General features: G+C 46.4%; 2 protein-coding genes across 2 annotated transcripts; both read right to left on the reverse strand.

Moving 5' to 3' along the window:
• Positions 1 to 2692: 2692 nt before the first annotated feature.
• LOC107394101 (ras-related protein Rab-1A) lies at positions 2693 to 7630 on the reverse strand. The gene is made up of 6 exons (XM_015972870.3): positions 7473 to 7630; positions 4263 to 4335; positions 4090 to 4185; positions 3815 to 3910; positions 3423 to 3554; positions 2693 to 3121 (listed from the first exon to the last, which is right to left on the reverse strand). Exons 1-6 carry the CDS (start codon positions 7484 to 7486, stop codon positions 2924 to 2926), a joined length of 609 nt encoding a protein of 202 aa, XP_015828356.1. The 5' UTR covers positions 7487 to 7630; the 3' UTR covers positions 2693 to 2923.
• Positions 7631 to 10425: 2795 nt separating this feature from the next.
• On the reverse strand, positions 10426 to 19261 carry spred2a (sprouty related EVH1 domain containing 2a). Its single transcript, XM_015972882.3, has 6 exons — positions 17669 to 19261; positions 15714 to 15888; positions 15348 to 15516; positions 15182 to 15246; positions 11625 to 11753; positions 10426 to 11402 (listed from the first exon to the last, which is right to left on the reverse strand). The coding sequence occupies exons 1-6, from the start codon at positions 17692 to 17694 to the stop codon at positions 10713 to 10715; spliced, it is 1254 nt and encodes a 417-aa protein (XP_015828368.3). The 5' UTR covers positions 17695 to 19261; the 3' UTR covers positions 10426 to 10712.
• Between the last annotated feature and the right edge of the window lie 384 nt (positions 19262 to 19645).

Genomic DNA, 19645 nt, shown 5'->3' on the forward strand with positions numbered 1-19645 from the left:
CAGCTGAATGTTTGTCCTGGTTTTTTACCCCCACCCTCCCCCACAGAGCCTAGAGGGACATTCAGTCATTTCCATCTGGTATTCTGACTAAAGGATGTTCTTCTAGGAACCTGAATCCTCAGCAGAAATCATGTTTGTACAAAAGCTGATGCTCAGGTTTCTGGAATAAACCAGCTGGATGTGCGTGAAATGTCCCTTTAGTCCTCGGCTCTTCGTCCATCCACACGTCTGTTTTTTTCCGTCTCCCTCTTGTTTTTGTTGTTTTGGGGTAAAAACGAGACGTTCCGGTAAAACCACTCCAACTCTGAGCGGAGCGCTCACATCAGAGGGAAAGTAAGGGACCAATCAGTGGTTTTGTTGTTTTTGCTCGTACGGCTGTCGCTGGAGGATTTTGCACATTGTAAAGATGAAATGGATGTAATTTTAGTTCACTGTGGCTTTAGACTGTACAGGTTAACGGTGGACTGTCCGTGTTCGGGGGAGTTCCTATGGAAACAAGCGGAATCACTGGAAAAGCCCATCAGGAGCTTCCGTGCATGCCCAGGTTCTTCTCAGACCACCCGTGTGTAAATTTTAGTGTTCAAAGATTAAAATGCTTTAAGTGAGACACCTTGTGTTCTGGTTCTGTTCACTTCTCGAAGCAGGAAGCAGCTTCTGGAGAAGATCAGATTCTAGGGATTGCACCGTCACCCTCTCTGGACCTGGAGCTGCCGGGTCAAAATCTGGAATCGAAAACTCTTCACGTTTAAACTTCAACACTTTTTACTAAAACAGAACCGGTCTCATCGGTTCTAGCTGCAGCTGTCCGACGTTCAGAAGGTTTTTATTTTTAGATCAGTCACGATGACCCCATCCAGCTTCAAGTTCTGTGGTGACCGGACTTGAGCGGCTCACAGAACCGTCAGCGGAAAATTCTGAGATTTTGATCTGTGACCGATTCTATGAAACGAGAAGTTCTGAAACACTAAAGCGGTCCATCTAAGGAGGCCCAAGCAGAACCTCAGCCAGACGCCACAAAGGTTGCAGACCAGAACCAGGGGTTGTATGAACTAGTCGACTTCACTGCTCTGTGACTTTTTATGCCTTTCATCGACTAGTCGCTGTCACATGATGATGACAAGATGCAGTCCTTGGAAAAGACAGGTGACGAGCCCCTGCGCGTCTGGATCGAGGCGGAGGCAACACACTGTGCCAGAGCGTCGGTACTGACACCCGCTATAAAATGGACATTCAACCAAATTGTGACGTTTACCCTCTTGCAATTTAACCTTCCCCTCACCCCCATCCTAACCTTAACCAGCCTGCGCATGCAAAGCTCTGATTGTTGACGCGCTCCAGACATCTGCGTCCTGAGCACGGCCACAGTAACATTATCAAATCAGGTGTCGCCAACTCAAACACTAATTTAACACGTGATCGTTCATGTCGGCTCATTTCCTTTTATGTTTTCTGTCTTTTATTCTTTTATTTGTGCCTGATGCGTTTCGCTGCTGTGGATCGGGGCGCATCACCTGTTTTGTCCTCAGTGACGCACCTCACTGATGCGGCCGGCGAGCACTCCGCTGTTTTAGCGGTCGGTAGATCTTTTAGAACTGCAGTTCAAAGGTAACTCATGAGGTGAATATATATGAACCCAGGTAGCAGTTTCTCTTTAGGATTGAGAGGAGATGCAGGAAGATAATAAACAGACAGGACAGAAAAATAGTCAAATAAAAACAAGTTAGTTTTTGTACCTGCTGGTTGCAACAAACAGACACCATTGAAGGTCATCAGAAGTGAGGAACAGAAAATGAAATAATTATTTTAATGTTTAGAGCAGCAGGAACTCCGAGAGGCTGCAGGCGCATCAGTGAGTTTGCGGCCGCTGCGCGGGGGGAGGGGGGAGAGGGCTGAAGCAGGGGGAGGGGGGAGAGGGCTGAAGCAGGGGGAGGGGGGAGGGGGCTGAAGCAGGGGGAGGGGGGAGAGGGCTGAAGCAGAAACTACCGTTGTTAAAAGAAATGTGTTTAACTTTGAAAATGTGGGCGCAATTTTAATTGTCAAAAACTCCAGCGAACCAACCGACCCCCCTCCCCCTTCAGGTGTATGACATCATCAACGACTAGTCGAAGTCGACTCGATTTTCATTACTTGACTGTCGACTTTAAAAAAAATTAAGTCATGCAGCCCCTAACCAGAACCAGGGATCGCTCTGATTGACCTTGAGGTTCTGGAGACTGTATAGCAGGAATTCTTGGGAAGTCTTTACAGTAAGGGTTCCTTTATAAACGTTCCCGATGGTAACTAAAAGTGTCCTTAAGGTTAAGACAAAGGGCTGGGGGGGGGGGGTTCTGATTAAATGTCATGTGACCAGCAGGTTCCTTGGAGTAGTTCTGGTGGAACCAGACGCCCGGACTCATCAGAGCGAGAAAAGAAACGACAGGAAGAGCGCGTATCAAACATCTCCTTCATTCTTTTAATAGACATTGTGCCACAAAAATGTCACGTCTTCATCCACCAATCACGTGCTTCCATTCCTGCTCTACCACCTCAAACTTTATGTATAAATATTTACAGTTTACAAACCCGGAGCTGGACGTCCCAACGCCACTCCAACACATCACGGGAAGAGAACCGGCAGCGTGCGCGCGCACACAGGAATGTTACGGGGGAGATGGAGGGGAGCAGCGGACTTCTGCCATGAAGGCGCGTGGACTGAAAGGGCGGAGTCAGCTGGCGTGCACACTGCCGGTTCCAGCGTGCGCTTCGTGTCACACTGCTCTGATGAGCAGCAGGAGCCAAACGGACTCTTTCTTTTTAAAAACGGTGTCATGTGATAGGTGGGGGGGCCTTACAGTCCTGATGATTCACTGGGTGACACCTGTTGGAGCGTGATACCCAGAATCCCATCTGTCCGTCCGTCTGGGGCGAGGAGGGGCTGCGGCTCTCAGCAGCAGCCTCCTGATGAAGTGTTGACTGGCTTGCTCTGGATCTTGACGTTGGACTTCTCAGCGGCGCCGGCCGTGGCCCCAGGGCCCATCCTCTTCTTGATTTCGGCCGCCATCGTCATGAAGGCCTGCTCCACGTTGGTGGCGCTCTTAGCGCTCGTCTCCAGGAACGGGATTCCCAGGTTATCGGCAAACTCCTGCAAAAGAATGAGATGGGTCAGCTCTCTGAGGTTCTGGTGATCAAGGGTCCACTCTGGATCAGAACCGGTTTCTTGAAGTTCTGATATTCCAAACTGACAAACATTTTAGGGTATTTTTTCATGCGGAAGACTAACCGCTGAATCACAAAGATGCTTTTATTTTGAAATTTGACAAGATTAAAGGATTCCTGAAATCAGCATCAGACCCCGCCCCACCTACAGATCAGATGGAACCCAGAACTTCCTCTGACCCCCTGATGACCAGAACCCATCTCTGCTGGCCCTCAGGGTCCCGTACCTTGGCCGTGGTGTAGTCCACCACCTTCTTGGTGGTGAGGTCACACTTGTTGCCCACCAACAGCTTGTTGACATTCTCGCTGGCGTAGCGGTCGATCTCCTGGAGCCACTGTTTCACGTTGTTGAAGGACTCCTAAAGACCACAAGCACACAGTTCAACCCCCCCAGAGGAAACAGTTTGGCCCAGGCTGGCCCATGACCCAGCTCGGCCCAAACCAGCATGACGACAAGCTCAGCTTCTGACCCAGTTTTGGAGCGGATGCTCAGAATAGACATGAACCCGGTCCAGGATGAACTGTTACCAGAACCTGTTCTTGTCCTCTAGCTACAACATAAGAACATCATGACCAGAGAGCTGAACTTCAGGTACACCGAGGGTCAGAGGTCACTCACCTGATCTGTGACATCATAAACCACTATGATGCCATGAGCTCCTCTGTAGTAGCTGGACGTGATTGTCCGGAACCGCTCCTGACCAGCTGTGTCCCACTGAGGGGGCAGAACACACACAAGCTCAAAATACATAACACACACACACACACACACACACACACACACACACACACACACACACACACACACACACACACACACACACACACACACACACACACACACACACACACACACACACACACACACACACACACACACACACGTCTCCCTACAATCTGCAGCTTGATGGTCTTCCCATCCAGCTCGATGGTTCTGATCTTGAAGTCCACTCCGATGGTGCTGATGTAGCTCTCGGTGTACGTGTCATCCTGAGTCAAACACAAACAGGTGAGTAAGGTTCCCGCAGCCTACCAGCTGCCTGCTGTGCTGCAGGTGGAGTACTTACAGCAAAGCGGAGGAGGAGACAGGATTTTCCCACTCCGGAGTCTCCGATCAGCAGCAGCTTAAATAAATAATCACTGAGGACACAAAACAGAACATGAATATTTATGAGGGGTGTCATCGACCAATCACCTTTAGGCTTCGAGGCGTGTCATCACACTCCAACTCTAAAAACGTTTTAAAACATTCCGAAACCTGTAATATTGCATGGGTTCGTGCTAAAATCCACATAGAGAAAGAGGTTCTGTTCAACCACCACTAAGAGTTTTACAGAACACATCAAATGGAAAGATCTTTCGTGCTGCATTCTGGTTTATTTGTAAAGATCTCCACAAAAGTGGCTAGACTGGAGCTCCAAACCATGACAGGACCTCTGCCGTGTCTCACCGATGCAAGGTCTACTTTCCTGGCCTCACCTAAACGTTCATCATGGACCCTGTTCTCTCTGATCACATTACCCCAGTGCTGGCTGCTCTGCACTGGCTCCCGGTAAAATATCGAGCTCAGTTTAAAATCTTAACTCTCGTTTATAAGGCCCTCCAGGGCAGTGCCCCCCCCCGTATATTATTGCGCTTTTGAACAGGTATGCTCCATCTCGGGCTCTTCGCTCAGCCGAGCAGGAACTTCTGGTGGTCCCCCGGTCGAAGTTTCGATCGAGGGGTAGTCGTGCTTTTTCTATTTTTGCTCCAACTCTGTGGAACGAATTGCCACTGAGCATTAGGCAGGCACCATCCCTTCAAGTCTTTAAGTCTCGTTTAAAGACTCATTTTTATCCGATTGCGTTTCAGCGCTAGGGTCACTTGAATTGCCCTAACATTATGGTTTTAACTATTCTTCTTTTTATACCGGATGCTTGATTTTATTTTGTCTGACATTTGTTTTTTTTAATCGATTGGTCTTATTCCAATATCTCTTATCTGTAATGCTGTTTGCTTGCTATTTTACGATTTTATGTTTTTATCCTGCTTTTATGCCCATGTATTGAGAATGTTTTTCTTTTAATGATGTTGTTCAGCACCTTGGGCTTCGGATAATGTTGTAGAAGGTGCTCTACAAATAAAATTTGATTGATTGATTGATTGATCCTCAGTGAAGCTCTGACTCTGCACGTCAAGATCTGAATCTGCAAAGCTGGAACATATCTGAGGAAGTTTGTGATCTGCTGAAGGATGAATCTTCTCGAGTTCTGGGTCTTGTCTTTTTCCTGATAAAGATTCTTCATCAGTTTACTCTGATTGTGATGGACACTCAGGCCTGGAACCGGGTCAAAGACCAGCCAAGAGCCAAAGAAAAACTCCTTCAGAAATTCTAGAGAACTCCTGAAGCAGAACCACTTTAAAAGAATCATGAGAAGAAAATCTGAGAACAGAAAGAAATGAGGACTGGATGAGTTCTGGACCGAATCAGAACATTCGGGAGAGTATTTACAAACTGTATTAATTTCTAGTATGAGCTGGTTCTGACTAGAGGCCGACCGATATGTTCAATTTTTTCTATATCGGCTGAAATTATTTTTAAAAGACGATACAAAAATTTTAAAAATCAGGCACCTTTTTCATTGTTTACACCTGAGGGAAAATTCCACCCATAAGTAAAATTGTGTCTGTTAGATTTCCCAGAGTTAGATAAATGAGAAAAAGGATTTTGTAGCTAACAAGCTCAGTCATTCTCCTGATCTGGAAGCAGTAAGTTTCGCTTTAGCTTAGCATAAAACTATGAACTATTTATGTATAGTTTAGATTATATTTTTACTACAGTGTGGTAGGGTGCCTTACTTTGGGAGTTTTTTTTTACTTGAAGATTCTTCCTCGACCTTTGCACCATTATTCTGGGTACTGCTTGATTTTCTTCATTTTAAACCCTTAAGAAAAAAACTCGAATCGGTTATATTTTCTACAGTTCTGTTTGCACATTGTTAAGGCTTTGAGTTTGTCTTATATTTGAAGTTCAATAAAGATTGAGAGATTTGACTTATTTAATTTCTATTGCACACAGTGAGTGTTCAGTTGTCTTTCACATATATATATATACATATATATATATATATATATATATATATATATATATATATATATAAATCTTTAAAAAAATCTGTATCGGCATTGGCCTTAAAAAAACATATCGGTCGGCCTCTTGTTCTGACCCATTCGTAACAGAACAGATGGACACTATTTAGAAAATAAAACTATGAAGTAGTTTACTTCTGCTGATGTTTGCCTGCTGGCCCTGTAATGTACCTGTCCAGGTGTAGCCCCGCCAGTCACCTGGTGACTGATAAATGACCCGCACTTGTACAGCGCCACTCAGAGTAAGGACTCCAAAGCGCTTTACACTACAGTGTATCATTCATCCATTCACACACACATGCACTGGTGGGGACGAGCTACGATGTAGCCACAGCTGCCCTGGGGTGCACTGACAGAGGCGAGGCTGCCAGCCACCGGCGCCTCCGTCCACCACCAGCAGGCAAGGTGGGTTAAGTGTCTTGCCCAAGGACACAGCCGCAGAAGCCGGGATCGAACCTACAACCTTCCGATTACCCGCTCAACCTGTTGAGCTACTGCTGCCCCTGACGAAGAAAGACACCCGCTACCGGAGACCCCATTCAGGAATATAAATAAATAAATAAAGAGTTCTACTGCTGGACCAATCAGCTCAATATTCGGTTACTGTTTAGTCGGGACTTTAACTATCAAATTACAAAACCACTTCCTGTTAGCCGACACCTGGCACGACTCGGTTCGACCCGGTTTGGTCGGTTCATGTATGAAGCCACTGGTGCAGTCTGTCAGCTGAACGGAACCCTCCGAAAGTAACTAAGCAATCAGAGAGTAACCGCGCTGTCAGAGTACCGGTCCAACTCCCAACCCGCCCGTTAAATTAAGGTTAACGCACCCATCACAGTAACCAACAACCCCGTCAGCCTAACTGTTAGCCTGCTGGGCTAGCTGCTAGCGCTACCAGAGTGAAAACATCGCTAACAGATTATTTCTTGACTATCATGGCGCTTTCCGGACCGGAACCCAACGATATCAACAGGACCAGATGTTAAACAACCTGGGATGACACCAAAATGTCTGAGCAGCTGTCAGCCAGCCTGCTGAACACCGACACCAGAGCCGCTGACGAGCCACTCCGCCCGAATAGCTCAGTTAGCCTCCCCGGCTGAATTGACAGCTGAACCGGTCCGGACACAACCAAAAGCCGAACTTACTATTCTGGATTCATCGTTGACTACCGGACGTCACCTGTCGTCGCCGTGGACGCAGTTGGAGGTTTTTTATGGTGGATTCTAACCGACTCCGGACTCTTCTTACAAATGATTTTTTTCGCCACGAACTAAAGTGGCAGAACAGCGTAATCGAATCAAATATGGCTGTCCGACTACAACTTACCCGGAAATACCAAACAGACGGAATCATGGGTACTGTAGTTTTAAGTCAGATACCCCACCATGAGAGACCCTAAGAAGAGCTGTTTCAGTAGAATGAGCTCTACGAAAACCTGACTGGAAGCTATCATAGATGTTATGTTCATCAAGAGCAGCTGTGAGTTGTTTAGCCACAACCTTTTCCAAGATCTTGGAGATGAACGGAAGTTTAGAGATGGGTCTGAAGCTGCTATGGAGAGAGGGGTCGAGACTCGGTTTTTTAAGAAGCGGGTGGATTACAGCGTTCTTAAAGTAAGCAGGGACCTGACCAGAAACCAGAGAAGCATTAATTATAGAGAGCACGCTGGGACCGATGGACTGAAAAGCACTTTTAAACAAAGATGAGGGTAAGATGTGGAGGGGGCATGCAGAGGTCTTCATAGAGTTAACTAGTTTGGTTAACTCAGGCAAAGAAACAGGAGCAAAGCTATCTAGGATGATGGGCCTGGTTGTAGTCGGGAGAGGCGGCGATAAGGCTGAAGGAGAGATGCTAGATCTAACCTTAACGCATTGCAGCCACTGGGGGGGGGGGGGGGGGAATTAGTCAGATGTGTAATCCTACCCTAAAACGAACACAGGAGTGTGACCCAGAATTTGAAGCCCTCACTAGAGTAGTGTTTGTTATTGACCCTGTGGTGAACTCATGACATGTCCCAGGTAACTCCACCCCTCACCCGCTGACTGCTTGATGGGCCCCACTCCTCTGTAGGAGTCATTCAATGGTGAAGGAATATATTAACTAAGATTTAAGTGTTTATTTTCCAGATGTTGTCTTTGTACATGTTTTATTTGCGTACATCATTTAAAAACAATTTAAAAAATTGAACTGAAGATTGTACATCATTGACCTGATACGCGTCTGTGTGTGTGTGTGTTGTATATTTGAGCATTACATTAGTAAATCTGTATAAACAGAGATTATAATAAACTGCACCTCTACAATTTTCTCCAGTTATTAATCTGTAAAATGGACACGACTCTTCAGAATGTCTCCTTTAACAGCTGAAGACGCATCGGACATCAGCACAGTTCACTTTTCAACACATAAACATCATGTGGCTCTACGTCTTTTCTTAGGGACACGTCTCTGTCTCTGTCCCTGACAGCAGACTGAGACAGAGGTACCGGTTCTGCCTCCAGCTGCTGTTCTCTAGCCTGATTTGTATGTTTTGGGTTTCACATCATGACGATAAATGACCCGCGCTTGTATAGCGCCTTTCAGAGTCAGAGGACTCCAAAGCGCTTTACACCACAGTGTACCATTCATCTGTCACCTTCACATGTCTAAAACTGAAACGTCTCCAAATGATGGCATGGACGTAAAACTTTTAGCTTCTCTGTTTGGAACATGGAGCTGTTCACTAGTGAGTCAGTAATGTACAATCTGGTGCACTATAGTGAACCGGTGTTCTGTCTGAATTTTATCAGATGAAACATTTTCACGTCCCCAGCTTCAGAAAGTTTCATTTAACAAGACTTTTGAGATTAGATACAGCAGAACAGATCTGAGACCAACACTCCAGGAAGTCCAGCTGCAAGCTGGTAGATAAAACAATCAAAATGAACAGTGAGAGTTAAAAATATCTGCTGAGGTGGGAAGAAATTCAACAAATGAGTTCACTAGATAATAAAAAAATAAGCTAAATTAAAACAAATACTATCTAATTCTTAAAATTAACAAAAATAAAAAACAAACATACCCGGAAATAAAAACAAATCAAATTAATAAATAATAAAATAAAACCTAATAAGAAGTTTCATAAGGATCGGTACCTGCTGCATCACCTACGGCTAAACTAGAAGCTAATCTAGGCTAACACACCTAACAGACTCAAACAAACACACACACACACACACACACACACACACACACACACACACACACACACACACACTAAGCCCAAGTGTAAATACAGGCCCAGAGCCGGAGCCAGCCCAAGGTATATACAAATTTAGCGACTGCGTTGGGTCCCCCATACCACCAGGAGGCCCCCAAGAGCACCAAGATGACATGAGGAAAAGAAAGATTTGATAAATTTAAATATTTAAAATTAAATTAAAAAAATGTATTATGTAAACTACTGTAAATTCATAATTCCATGCTTTCTTCTTTTTAAACACAGAAACAGTTTTGTTTACCTGTTTTGTAGCTACAGTTTCGCCGACGGCGAAACTGTAGCTACAAAACAGGTAAACAAAACTGTTTCTGTGTTCAAAAAGAATGAAAGCATGGAATTAGAACCACGACACAGCAAGAACACACCTAAGATACTGTAAATTCAGAGTTGGTCTGCTGATGTTACTTTCATCCAATAACACATTTTGGAATGAAAGCAGCTATTGGACCGTCCAGTTTTCTGTTTCACCAAAGCACTTCCCTGGGTCCTCCACTCATAACGCACTTGTGTGTTTAGCAACAGAACATCGCTGGTGTGAGAGGATCTCCGCTCAATTATATCATAGAAGGAGAAAAGGCTGGTTGCTATCACTTCACATTTAGGACAACCTACCCATAAAGAAAATCGCCGTTTGAAGTCACGGACAACAAAAGACGTAGAAAACAGCGACTGGTGTATCTCGTTTTTCCTCCGGCATCGCAAGTTTCCGGTTCCAGCAGAAGCATCTCAGCGAAGATACCTGAGGCGAGGAATGAGTGTTCCATGACTGTGTTTGCATTTAAACGTAGTTTGTTTGCAGATTTGCAATAACAGTTTTAAGGTGTCTGATCACTCTCAGCTGGAACAGAAGGTAGATAGTTTCTTTTATTACTTTTAAAGGCACAAACATCATGTTCATTTTTCATCTCAATAAATCCAACAGGTATAATATACACATATCTATACACACAAGGTTTATGTTTATGCTGAAATTATTATTTTTTTAGATATTTGGTCCTCAGTAACAGAAAAAAAATGTTATCAGCATGTACAAAGTTTCACTTCTAGGAATTAGAACAACATCAATAAAAAATTCTTAGCAACCGTTTGTTGTGGTCCTTGTGGAGTGGGTGGGGCCTGTGACTCATCAGCCCACAGCTTTGTGTTTGCCGCCACAGCAGTGGCAGGCCACGCCACAGCGGTGACATGCCCTGAGGGGGGCGTAGCAGCACATGCAGGGCGCAACCAGGGACAGGCCTATCAAAGCCGTCCAGCGTAGGCAGAAACGTTCGTCACTGGTATCACAGGAGCACGGGTCTATATAGTCCCCCTCTGGGTCCGACATGCAGTGGTACAGCAGACTGTCGGCGCACCACATAAAACTTACTCGTCGGATGCAGGTCTGGACGGGGTCAGGGGCCTCCTGGCAGTGGCCACGCCCATTGTCCTCGCGGCTGAACATGTCCTGACAGTAGACACAGCGAAGATGCTTTGAGTCCTCCAGTTGCCATTTGTGTTTGGGTGGAAGGGCCCATGGTGGCAGCATCACCATTGACTTGTGACCTCCAGCCCGCTCCAGGCAACCGTGTTTACCATCATACCGCTGCACATTACAGCCTAGCGGGTACGGATAGGTGTAGTCACGTTTCGGTGGTTCACTCTTGGTGAAATGTACGCAGGCATCAGGGTTGTATGGCTGCACCAGATGGTCACGCGCTGGATTGGCGTGTCGGTAGTCCTCATAGCCAGTGACCCAGGTCCGCTTGGGAGGGTTAATACATACGATTTCCTCTTCTTCCACAGGGAAGCTGACACGATGAGGAAACATGTGAAGTGCCTGAGAGGCCCAAAGGACAAAATTAGGTCCAGAAATCAGAGGAGTCAAATTTAAAAAATGTTTTTGTTTCAAACGGGTCACGAGCTGGAGCCGGACCTGGTGCTCGAGCTGGTGCCAGCGTCACATGACAGAAAGGAAAAACAGAACATTTCCTTTGTTGCCTTTTAGGTTTTGACTAAAACAGAAGATGAAATAAAATGGATCTTGGGTAAAGCTGCTTACTCGATTAAGAGCGTAGGGGTCCAGGGGCCGGTGCTGTTCAGAGAAGTGCTCCAGAATACAGTGGTGCCGACGGGGTTCACTGAACGTCTCTCTCCTCTGAGAGGAGTTGGAGGAGCTGTCTGTCGCAGTCTGCATAGAAGAGTAAAGGTAAGCATGAAGACTATGGGTAAAGCTTCTACAGGCCTGAACGGGACCCAGGCTGTTGGGTCAAACTACAAAAGATGTTGGTATAAAAGCCAGCCACTGACAGTCCAAATAACCAAAACACACACAACTACAAGTCCAACATTGCCAAAATTGTCAGCTTCTCCATGACCATTGACAACACCACGGTTACCCCCACCCCTCGGGTTAAGAGTCTGGGTGTCGTCCTCGACAGCTCTCTCTCGTTTCAGGCTCACATCGATAACATAACCCGGTCTGCATATTTCACCTCCGACCCATAAATCGTCTCCGCCCTTCCCTTACGTCTAACGCTACAGCCATCCTAGTCAGTAGCCTTGTTACCTCCCGCCTTGACTGCTGTAATTCACTTCTGTACGGTCTCCCTAGCAAACTCACTCATAAACTCCAACTAGTTCAGAATCCAGCAGCACGTGTTATTAGTAGAACGGACACTTTCCACCACATCACCCCGGTCCTTCAGCAGCTTCATTGGCTTCCCATAAAATTCTGATCCATCTTTAAAATTCTACTCCATACATTCAAAGCCATCCATTCCACATCCCCTCCATACATTACCAGCCTCATTACCATTGCTACACCCTGCCGTTCTCTCAGATCCTCCTCCTCCATCCATCTGGTGATTCCCTCATTCCACCTCAGCACCACGGGGAGTAGGACTTTCAGCTGCTCTGCTCCCCATCTCTGGAGCTCTCTGTCTCCTGACATCAGAAACACCGATAGCTTCAACCTCTTCAAAACCAAACTCAAAACCCATTTGTTCCAAACCACTTATTGTTTGTGATTTCATCTATTTTATTCTGTTTTCTTGTCCTTTAGTTGTTTTATTTGTATTTTTATTGTGTTCTGTGTTCTTTCTCCTGTAAAGTGACCTTGGGTGACCTGACAGGCGCTTTTTAAATAAAATGTATTATTATTATTATTAACTAGGAATTACCTTGAGAACGTGGTCCTAAACCCCACCATGTCCGACCCACATCAATGGTTCACAGCTCTGAGCAGCCTAGGAGGACATTCACAACCATAATCCCAGAATTCTGATCGGGACTTCCTCCCAAAATATTCTTGGAGTGCAGATGGACCCATACTTTGGCTCCACCGGTCACTAAGCACCAGTGTTCCACAGAGCCCTATGCTGAGCCCATGTTGTTCTCCCTTTGAAACCATTATGGGTCCCTGGACTGCTCTAACAGAAACCCAGTCCACCCTGCCTTTCAGGCTCAAACACATCCAAGGAAACCAGGTTCAGATTTTTCCAGCTTTTTAAAGGTATCTCCAGAACTAACGTACCTTCCGACACTGAAGGCAGCAGGTGTTGATGCACTAAAACAAACATACATTGAGATCATCTTTGCCACCTTTGGTTTCTTAATTCTACAACTTTATCTGGGACAGGTCAGAACTGCAGCAAGCCAGTCCAGAACTTGTCTCTGGAACAGATGTGGGCCTGGAGGCAGAAGACCTGTTCCATCAGAACTCTGAATCAAACCTGTACCACTACAGAGCCAGGCTTTTGGACCGGGTGCTGACTAGATTCTGGAAGCTCCCCTACCTTTTTTGGTTCTGAAGCAAACAGAGTCCATTTTTCCCAGAAAAAACCTGGAATTCTGATCCATTTGATTTATAGTCTTACTGTTGTTCAGGACAGGATTTCTAGGCGTAGCCGTGGTGTTGAGTGTGTGGAGTTTGGTGGCACCTGGGTCAGGAGAGAGGTCCTGCCTCAAGTGGAGGAGTTCAAGTATTTTGGAGTCTTGTTCACAAGTGAGGGAAGGAGGGAGCGGGAGATCGACAGACGGATTGGTCCGGCGTCTGCAGTGATGCGGACGCTGAACCGCTCTGTTGTGGTGAAGAAGGAGCTGAGCTGGAAATCAAGGCTCTAGATTTACCGGTCGATCTACCATCCAGTCCTCACCTATGGTCATGAGCTTTGGGTAATGACCGAAAGAACAAGATCGCGGATACAAGCGGCCAAAATGAGTTTTATGTTTATGTTTATGTATTTGGCCGACGCTTTTGTTCAAAGAGACTTACAAGTGATAATCGGCATGTTGCCCTTGAGGCTAACAACAACAATAACAACAACTTGACATCAATCATGGAGAGTAGGGAACAAGGAGTGGACAGTAGAGAGGGGGGACGGGTGCAGGGAGGGTGCTAGTTAATAAGATGCTCTCTGAAGAGCAGGGTCTTCAGGAGTTTCTTGAAAATTGAAAAGGAAGCTCCTGTTCTGGTAGTGTTAGGAAGGTCATTCCACATTTGTGGAACGATGCATGAGAAGAGTCTGGATTGTCCTGAGCGTGGTGTGCACTGCTAGCTGACGATCCTGTGATGACCGGAGCGGCCGGGCCGAGACGTAAGCCTTTGCAAGAGGATTCAGGTAGATGGGAGCCGTACCATCTTGGACTTTGTATGCTAGTGTTAGCAGTTTGAATTTGATGCGTGCTGCTAGCGGTAGCCAGTGGAGCTCAATGAACAGAGGGGTGACGTGTGCTGTTTTTGGCTGATTGAAGACCAGACGCGCCGCTGCGTTCTGGACCATTTGAAGAGGTTTCACAGTACAGCCTGGAAGACCAGTTAGAAGGACGTTGCAGTAATCGAGGCGGGAGACGACAGTAGATTGCACCAGGAGCTGGGTGGCATGTTGTGTTAGGTATGGTCTGATCTTTCGTATGTTATACAGCGCAAAGCGGCATGAACGAGCAACAGAGGCAACATGATCTTTAAAGGTCAGGTGTTCATCAATCACAACACCCAGATGTCGAACTGCCTTTGAAGGAGCCAGAGATAGGAAGTCCAGACTGTGTTCTCAAGTTTTCTCCACAGGGTGGCAAGGCTCAGCCTTAGGGATAGGGTGAGGAGCTCGGACATTCGGGAGAGACTCGCAGTAGAGCCGCTGCTTCCCCCTGTCGAGAGGAGTCCGTTGAGGTGGTTTGGGCATCTTGTTAGGATGCCTCCTGGACGCCTCCCCAGGGAGGTGTTTCAGGCATGTCCTGCCAGAAGGAGGCCCCCTGGTCGACCCAGGACACGTTGCAGAAAGTACATCTCCAATCTGGCCCAGGAACGCCTTGGGGTCCTACTGGAGGAGCTGGTGGAGGTGGCTGGGGAGAAGACAGTCTGGAACTACCTAGTTGGAATGCTGCCCCTGCAACCCGGACCCGGATAGGCGGAAGAAGACGAGACGAGACAACGAGACTGTGGTTAAGGCCCATCCCAGGTGAAGCCCAGATGAGTCGGCACCATTTCTGGACCAGGTCAACATCAGGCTTTATCATACATTCTTCTCATTATCATCTGGAATCACTTTAATTCAGATTCAACATCTCCAGATAAAACCACGCTAATCGCAGGAACACAAGTCTCCACCATATACCCACCGTGAAGACGTCATCGTCACCAAGCTCCGCCTCATTCTGCAGCGTTGATGAGGACGTGGTCGACCCTGGAAAGCAGAAAACACACGGTGACACCAGAACCACACCTCATGATGTTTGTGTGTGTGCAAGCATGCGTGTGTGTGTGTGTGTGCGAGCGATGCTCTACCTTCTGTCAGGTCCTCCAGAGCCTTCCTAACTCCACGGTTGAACGTCCGAGCATCTGATGGGCTTTGGAAAGTCAAACCACACTTCCTGTTGTCGACCTTCCAGTGATGGAAAGTGGGAGTGGCCTTCGTGTAGACCAAGTCCTTCTTTAGGATGCACTCCAGAATCACCTATCAATCAAAGAGTCAACAGGTGACAGAGAAAGTTGGACGGAGTTAGCTTAGCATCTGCTAGCATCTGCAGAGGGGACAAAGGAGCTCATAGACACAGTTGGAGTGTTTGAACCTCCATCATGACGTCCACCTAAACCTCTGTTTATTGGTCTCAGACTCCCCACCTAAACCTCCTGCCAGTGCTTGAGCCTCACCTGTCGGTCTTTGAGGCGCTCTCCGCGGATGAGGAAGGTGTTGTGTCCCAGCGCTCCGTGCGGCAGTAGTCTGCACACACCCACTCTGCTGAGGCAGCCATCTTGAGCTAACCAGCCCCCGCTGGACTCATCTCTTGTCATCACTACTGCTTTGACACGCACAATGTAGCTATCACTGTAGAAAAAGAGTCAATCAATCAGTCAAACTTTATTTATAAAGCACTTTCCTCTGCCTTTACGGAAGCCCGGGGCGCTCAACAACACGTACAAAATGGCAGGTTGATCATTAAAAGAGGCAACAAAAAAGATTAAAATACAATTAAAAGGTATTCACAACAAACAAAATAGCATTACTCAATTTAAAACAGCCAATAAAGATCATGAACCATGTTGCATAAAAGCCAGATGATAAAGATTGGTCTTCAGATGATGCCTAATAATGGTGCCTGTTTAACAGCAAGTGGCAACTCATTCCAAAGAGTTTTAGCCATCACTGACAACTCGTGAAAAACCTGTGTTAGGAGCGTGGAAGGGAACAACCAACAACTCCTGCTCTGCCGAGCAAAGAGCTCCAGATGGGGAACGCCTTTGTAGCAATGCAGCCAGGCATGGAGGAGCACAACCCTGTAAGGTGAAGGATCCGTCAGAGGAAGGTTCTGGTCCCAGAACGTTGCCTCTGACAGAGACGTTTGTGGATGAGACTGAGAGAATGGAGCACATCACAGAGGTGAGAGTTCACATCTGCATTCTCTAGGATTGGTACAACGGTGAAACCAGCAAGGGACTCAGACGCTAGACTTCATGACAGATCTGACTGGACACAGGTCGGACCAAAGACAGGTCTGACACGACATCTTGACAGAGACAGGTCTTACTGGTCCTTGCTTAGTATGAGGATTGCTGTATAGTCACTGACACTAGTCAGTGACTTGATGCAATTTGCTGGGTTCCTTATATAGGAAACATTATTTCTGATTGGCTTAATGAACTGAGCTGTACTGGAATGTTTATTAAGTGAAGTGCCTTGAGACGACTCTTGTCGTGATTTGGCGCTATATAAATAAACTTGAACTGGTGACTGGGCTGATTGTAGACAGTTGTGGACACAAAGGTTTTTGATTGGTCTGTATTCCTCTATGCATGTATTCTTGAAAATCTTCTCCAGTTACTGAATGTGAATTTTCTAACGTCTGCCTTTTACCCTATTCACTAAGCTCTAATATGCTCCAGCATCAGTTTTCCTACCTTCATATGCTCAGATGTAATTGTTGTTCTAATACCTCCGAGACATCTCAGCCAGGTCATGTTTGTAAATGAAAACGTAGCCTTGCTTTGACCTCTACTGACTGCCTATCGTTTACTGATGACACTCAGGTTTCACTCTTTGATTTGTTCCCGACAGGAAATCGTAGAGGACAGTTTTCCTTGTGTCGCTGACCTCATCGGCAGTGAAAGGAGACAGCAGCAGCGCTACAACAGGTCATGACTTGGTGTGTAACTATGGCCAAATTATCTGGAAACAATCCTAAACCAACCTGGGGTCAGACGTTCACCTGCAGGTCAGTCTGCACAGAAACCGCAACCATCGTTCTGGGCTGAACAGGAACAGGCAGAACCGACGATTCCTGATGAGTCACAACATGCAGCAGCCTCCCTCCCAGAGATTAAAGGTGAGTAACTGCATCCACACACACACACACACACACACACACACACACACACACACACACACACGCACGCACACACACACAGCGCTCTGAAGGCCCAGCACCTCCTCCTCTCTGCTCCTTACGGACTCAGAGGAGCTTACAAGAGGAGGATGATGATGAAGATGAGAGAGGAACCCCTCCCCCGAGTTTAAATCAACAGCATGAAACCGCGTCCACGTGACCACCCTGTCACTCGAACACACATGAGGTTGAGCTGGGGTATGTACTCGTGCTCTACAGACTTACTCGTCGGGGCGCGTGTCCTCTGTCATGTTTTCCGTTTCAGCTCCGGTAGAAACGAGCAGCAGCTGCCGCCGCAGCGCGATGCGGCGTCTTCATGTTTCATCTGCGGCGGGGGCAGGAGCGGCGGATGCGGTCCTCTAATCCCGGAGAAGGAGATGTGCTCTGGTTCTCAAACACCTCCTCCTTAACCCATCGCTGGTGGAGAGGAGCGCGAGACCTCCCCCTCCTCCTCCTCCTCCTCCTCCAGTAGCACCTCCTCCTCCTCCTCCTCCTCCTCCTCGCTCAGGTCTGGAATGCGGTGACGGATCGTTGTGCGCTGGTTTCGGTGAGGATGTGGATGGCCTCGGTACCCATCTGCTCCTCACTCCAATGTTGGACTCAAAAAGGAACGGGGGTGGTTACGTCAGACCCGAGGGACCCGCAGAGTCACGTGTCCAAACCACAACAGTAATAATATTAATAATAGCTGTACTTCTGAGTATTTATTTTAGAGTATCGTGATATTTCTCTGAACCTTTAATCTGAAATAATCGATTTCTTAATTTAGCAGTTGCTTTTCAAAATAAGAGTTCCAGCCATCTGCTGCCTCCAGGTAATCATAAAGTGGCTTCTAGACATCTCAGAAGGTGTATTTTGGAGCTCTCACACACACACACACACACACACACACACACACACACACACACACACACACACACACACAAACACCCCTCTGATCAATAATGTACATATTTTTAACAAATTTTTTTTCACATTCAAACAAGTAATGTGTACATCACAGAGTCATTCCTGTTTATAGCCGTAAACAAATACACTTACTAACAATAAGCATGTAAACATTTGTACAAAACTGTTTGGGTAGAATGCAAAATAAACACAAAACAAGCAAACACATTAAAAAAATAATAAACGTTCCACCCACCCGTCACTACATGGATAGCCCCTTAATTTAAACCCAGATCTCAGTTTAGCAACGCAAGGCCTACAGAACCATTTCATTTTTTTCCACAATGCTGGAAATGCTTGCAGAAATGGGCCCCATATATCTTCAAAGTGCCAGGGGTTTGTTTGAATGAACATCTGATTTTTTTCTAACTTTAGACAAGACATGACATCCGCATCCTGCAGCCTCTGTAGGTGTGAGGGAGAAGAAGCATCTTTCCATCTGAGTAAGATAGACCGACCAGCCAGAAGCATGGCAAAAAATAAAGAGTTTATTGAAAGTGTTAAGAGTTTGTTGGTTTTCAAGGACCCCAAAAAGAGCTACAACAGGGTTTGGGTCAAGTCTAGCAGTAAAGACTCTGCATAGTACGTCTATCCTCCAAAATCTATCCAGAAGTGGGAATTTTTAAGTTCTGACATAGTTGTATATCTTAGAGGTAAGGCCTTTAGATGATTTTACTAACATAATGTCAACTGTAACTGCACTGAAACTAGTAGTTTATGTAAAAGGCATTTTAGGAAATGCCAAACCTGAAGGTAGTGAAAGAAATCTGATTTTAAAATGTTGAACTTCTCTTTCATCCATCAAGAGTTGGGAAGCAGGGGCAGCAGCCTAAGCAGTAAGGCCCAGACTTCTCCACTCCCCAACCAGTTGGGCCAGCTCCTCCGGGGGAATCCCAAGCCGTTCCCTGGCCAGCAGAGAGACTTAAGTTCCTTCAGTGCATCCTAGGTCTCCTACTGGTAGGACGTGCCTGGAAAACCTCACAAGGCAGGCATCCTAACAAGATGCCCGAGCCACCTCAACTGGCTCTTCTGGACGTGAAAGAGCAGCAGATCTACTCCGAGCCCCTCCCTGAACTTCTCTTTCAGTTCAGACAACAACAAAAAACTATGACTTCCTCTTGGAGCAAATGATTAAAGCAAGTAATTCCCATTTCTGGAACCTTGAGTCCACTGTGGAAGGTTTAAGATACTGGTTTATGATGGGCCTCTGCTCCAGACTGAGAAATTAGTAAAGCTGAACTGTTTCCTGAATTG

The sequence above is a fragment of the Nothobranchius furzeri genome, chromosome 6 (assembly GCF_043380555.1).
Source record: "Nothobranchius furzeri strain GRZ-AD chromosome 6, NfurGRZ-RIMD1, whole genome shotgun sequence".
Classification (NCBI taxonomy): Eukaryota; Metazoa; Chordata; class Actinopteri; order Cyprinodontiformes; family Nothobranchiidae; genus Nothobranchius; species Nothobranchius furzeri.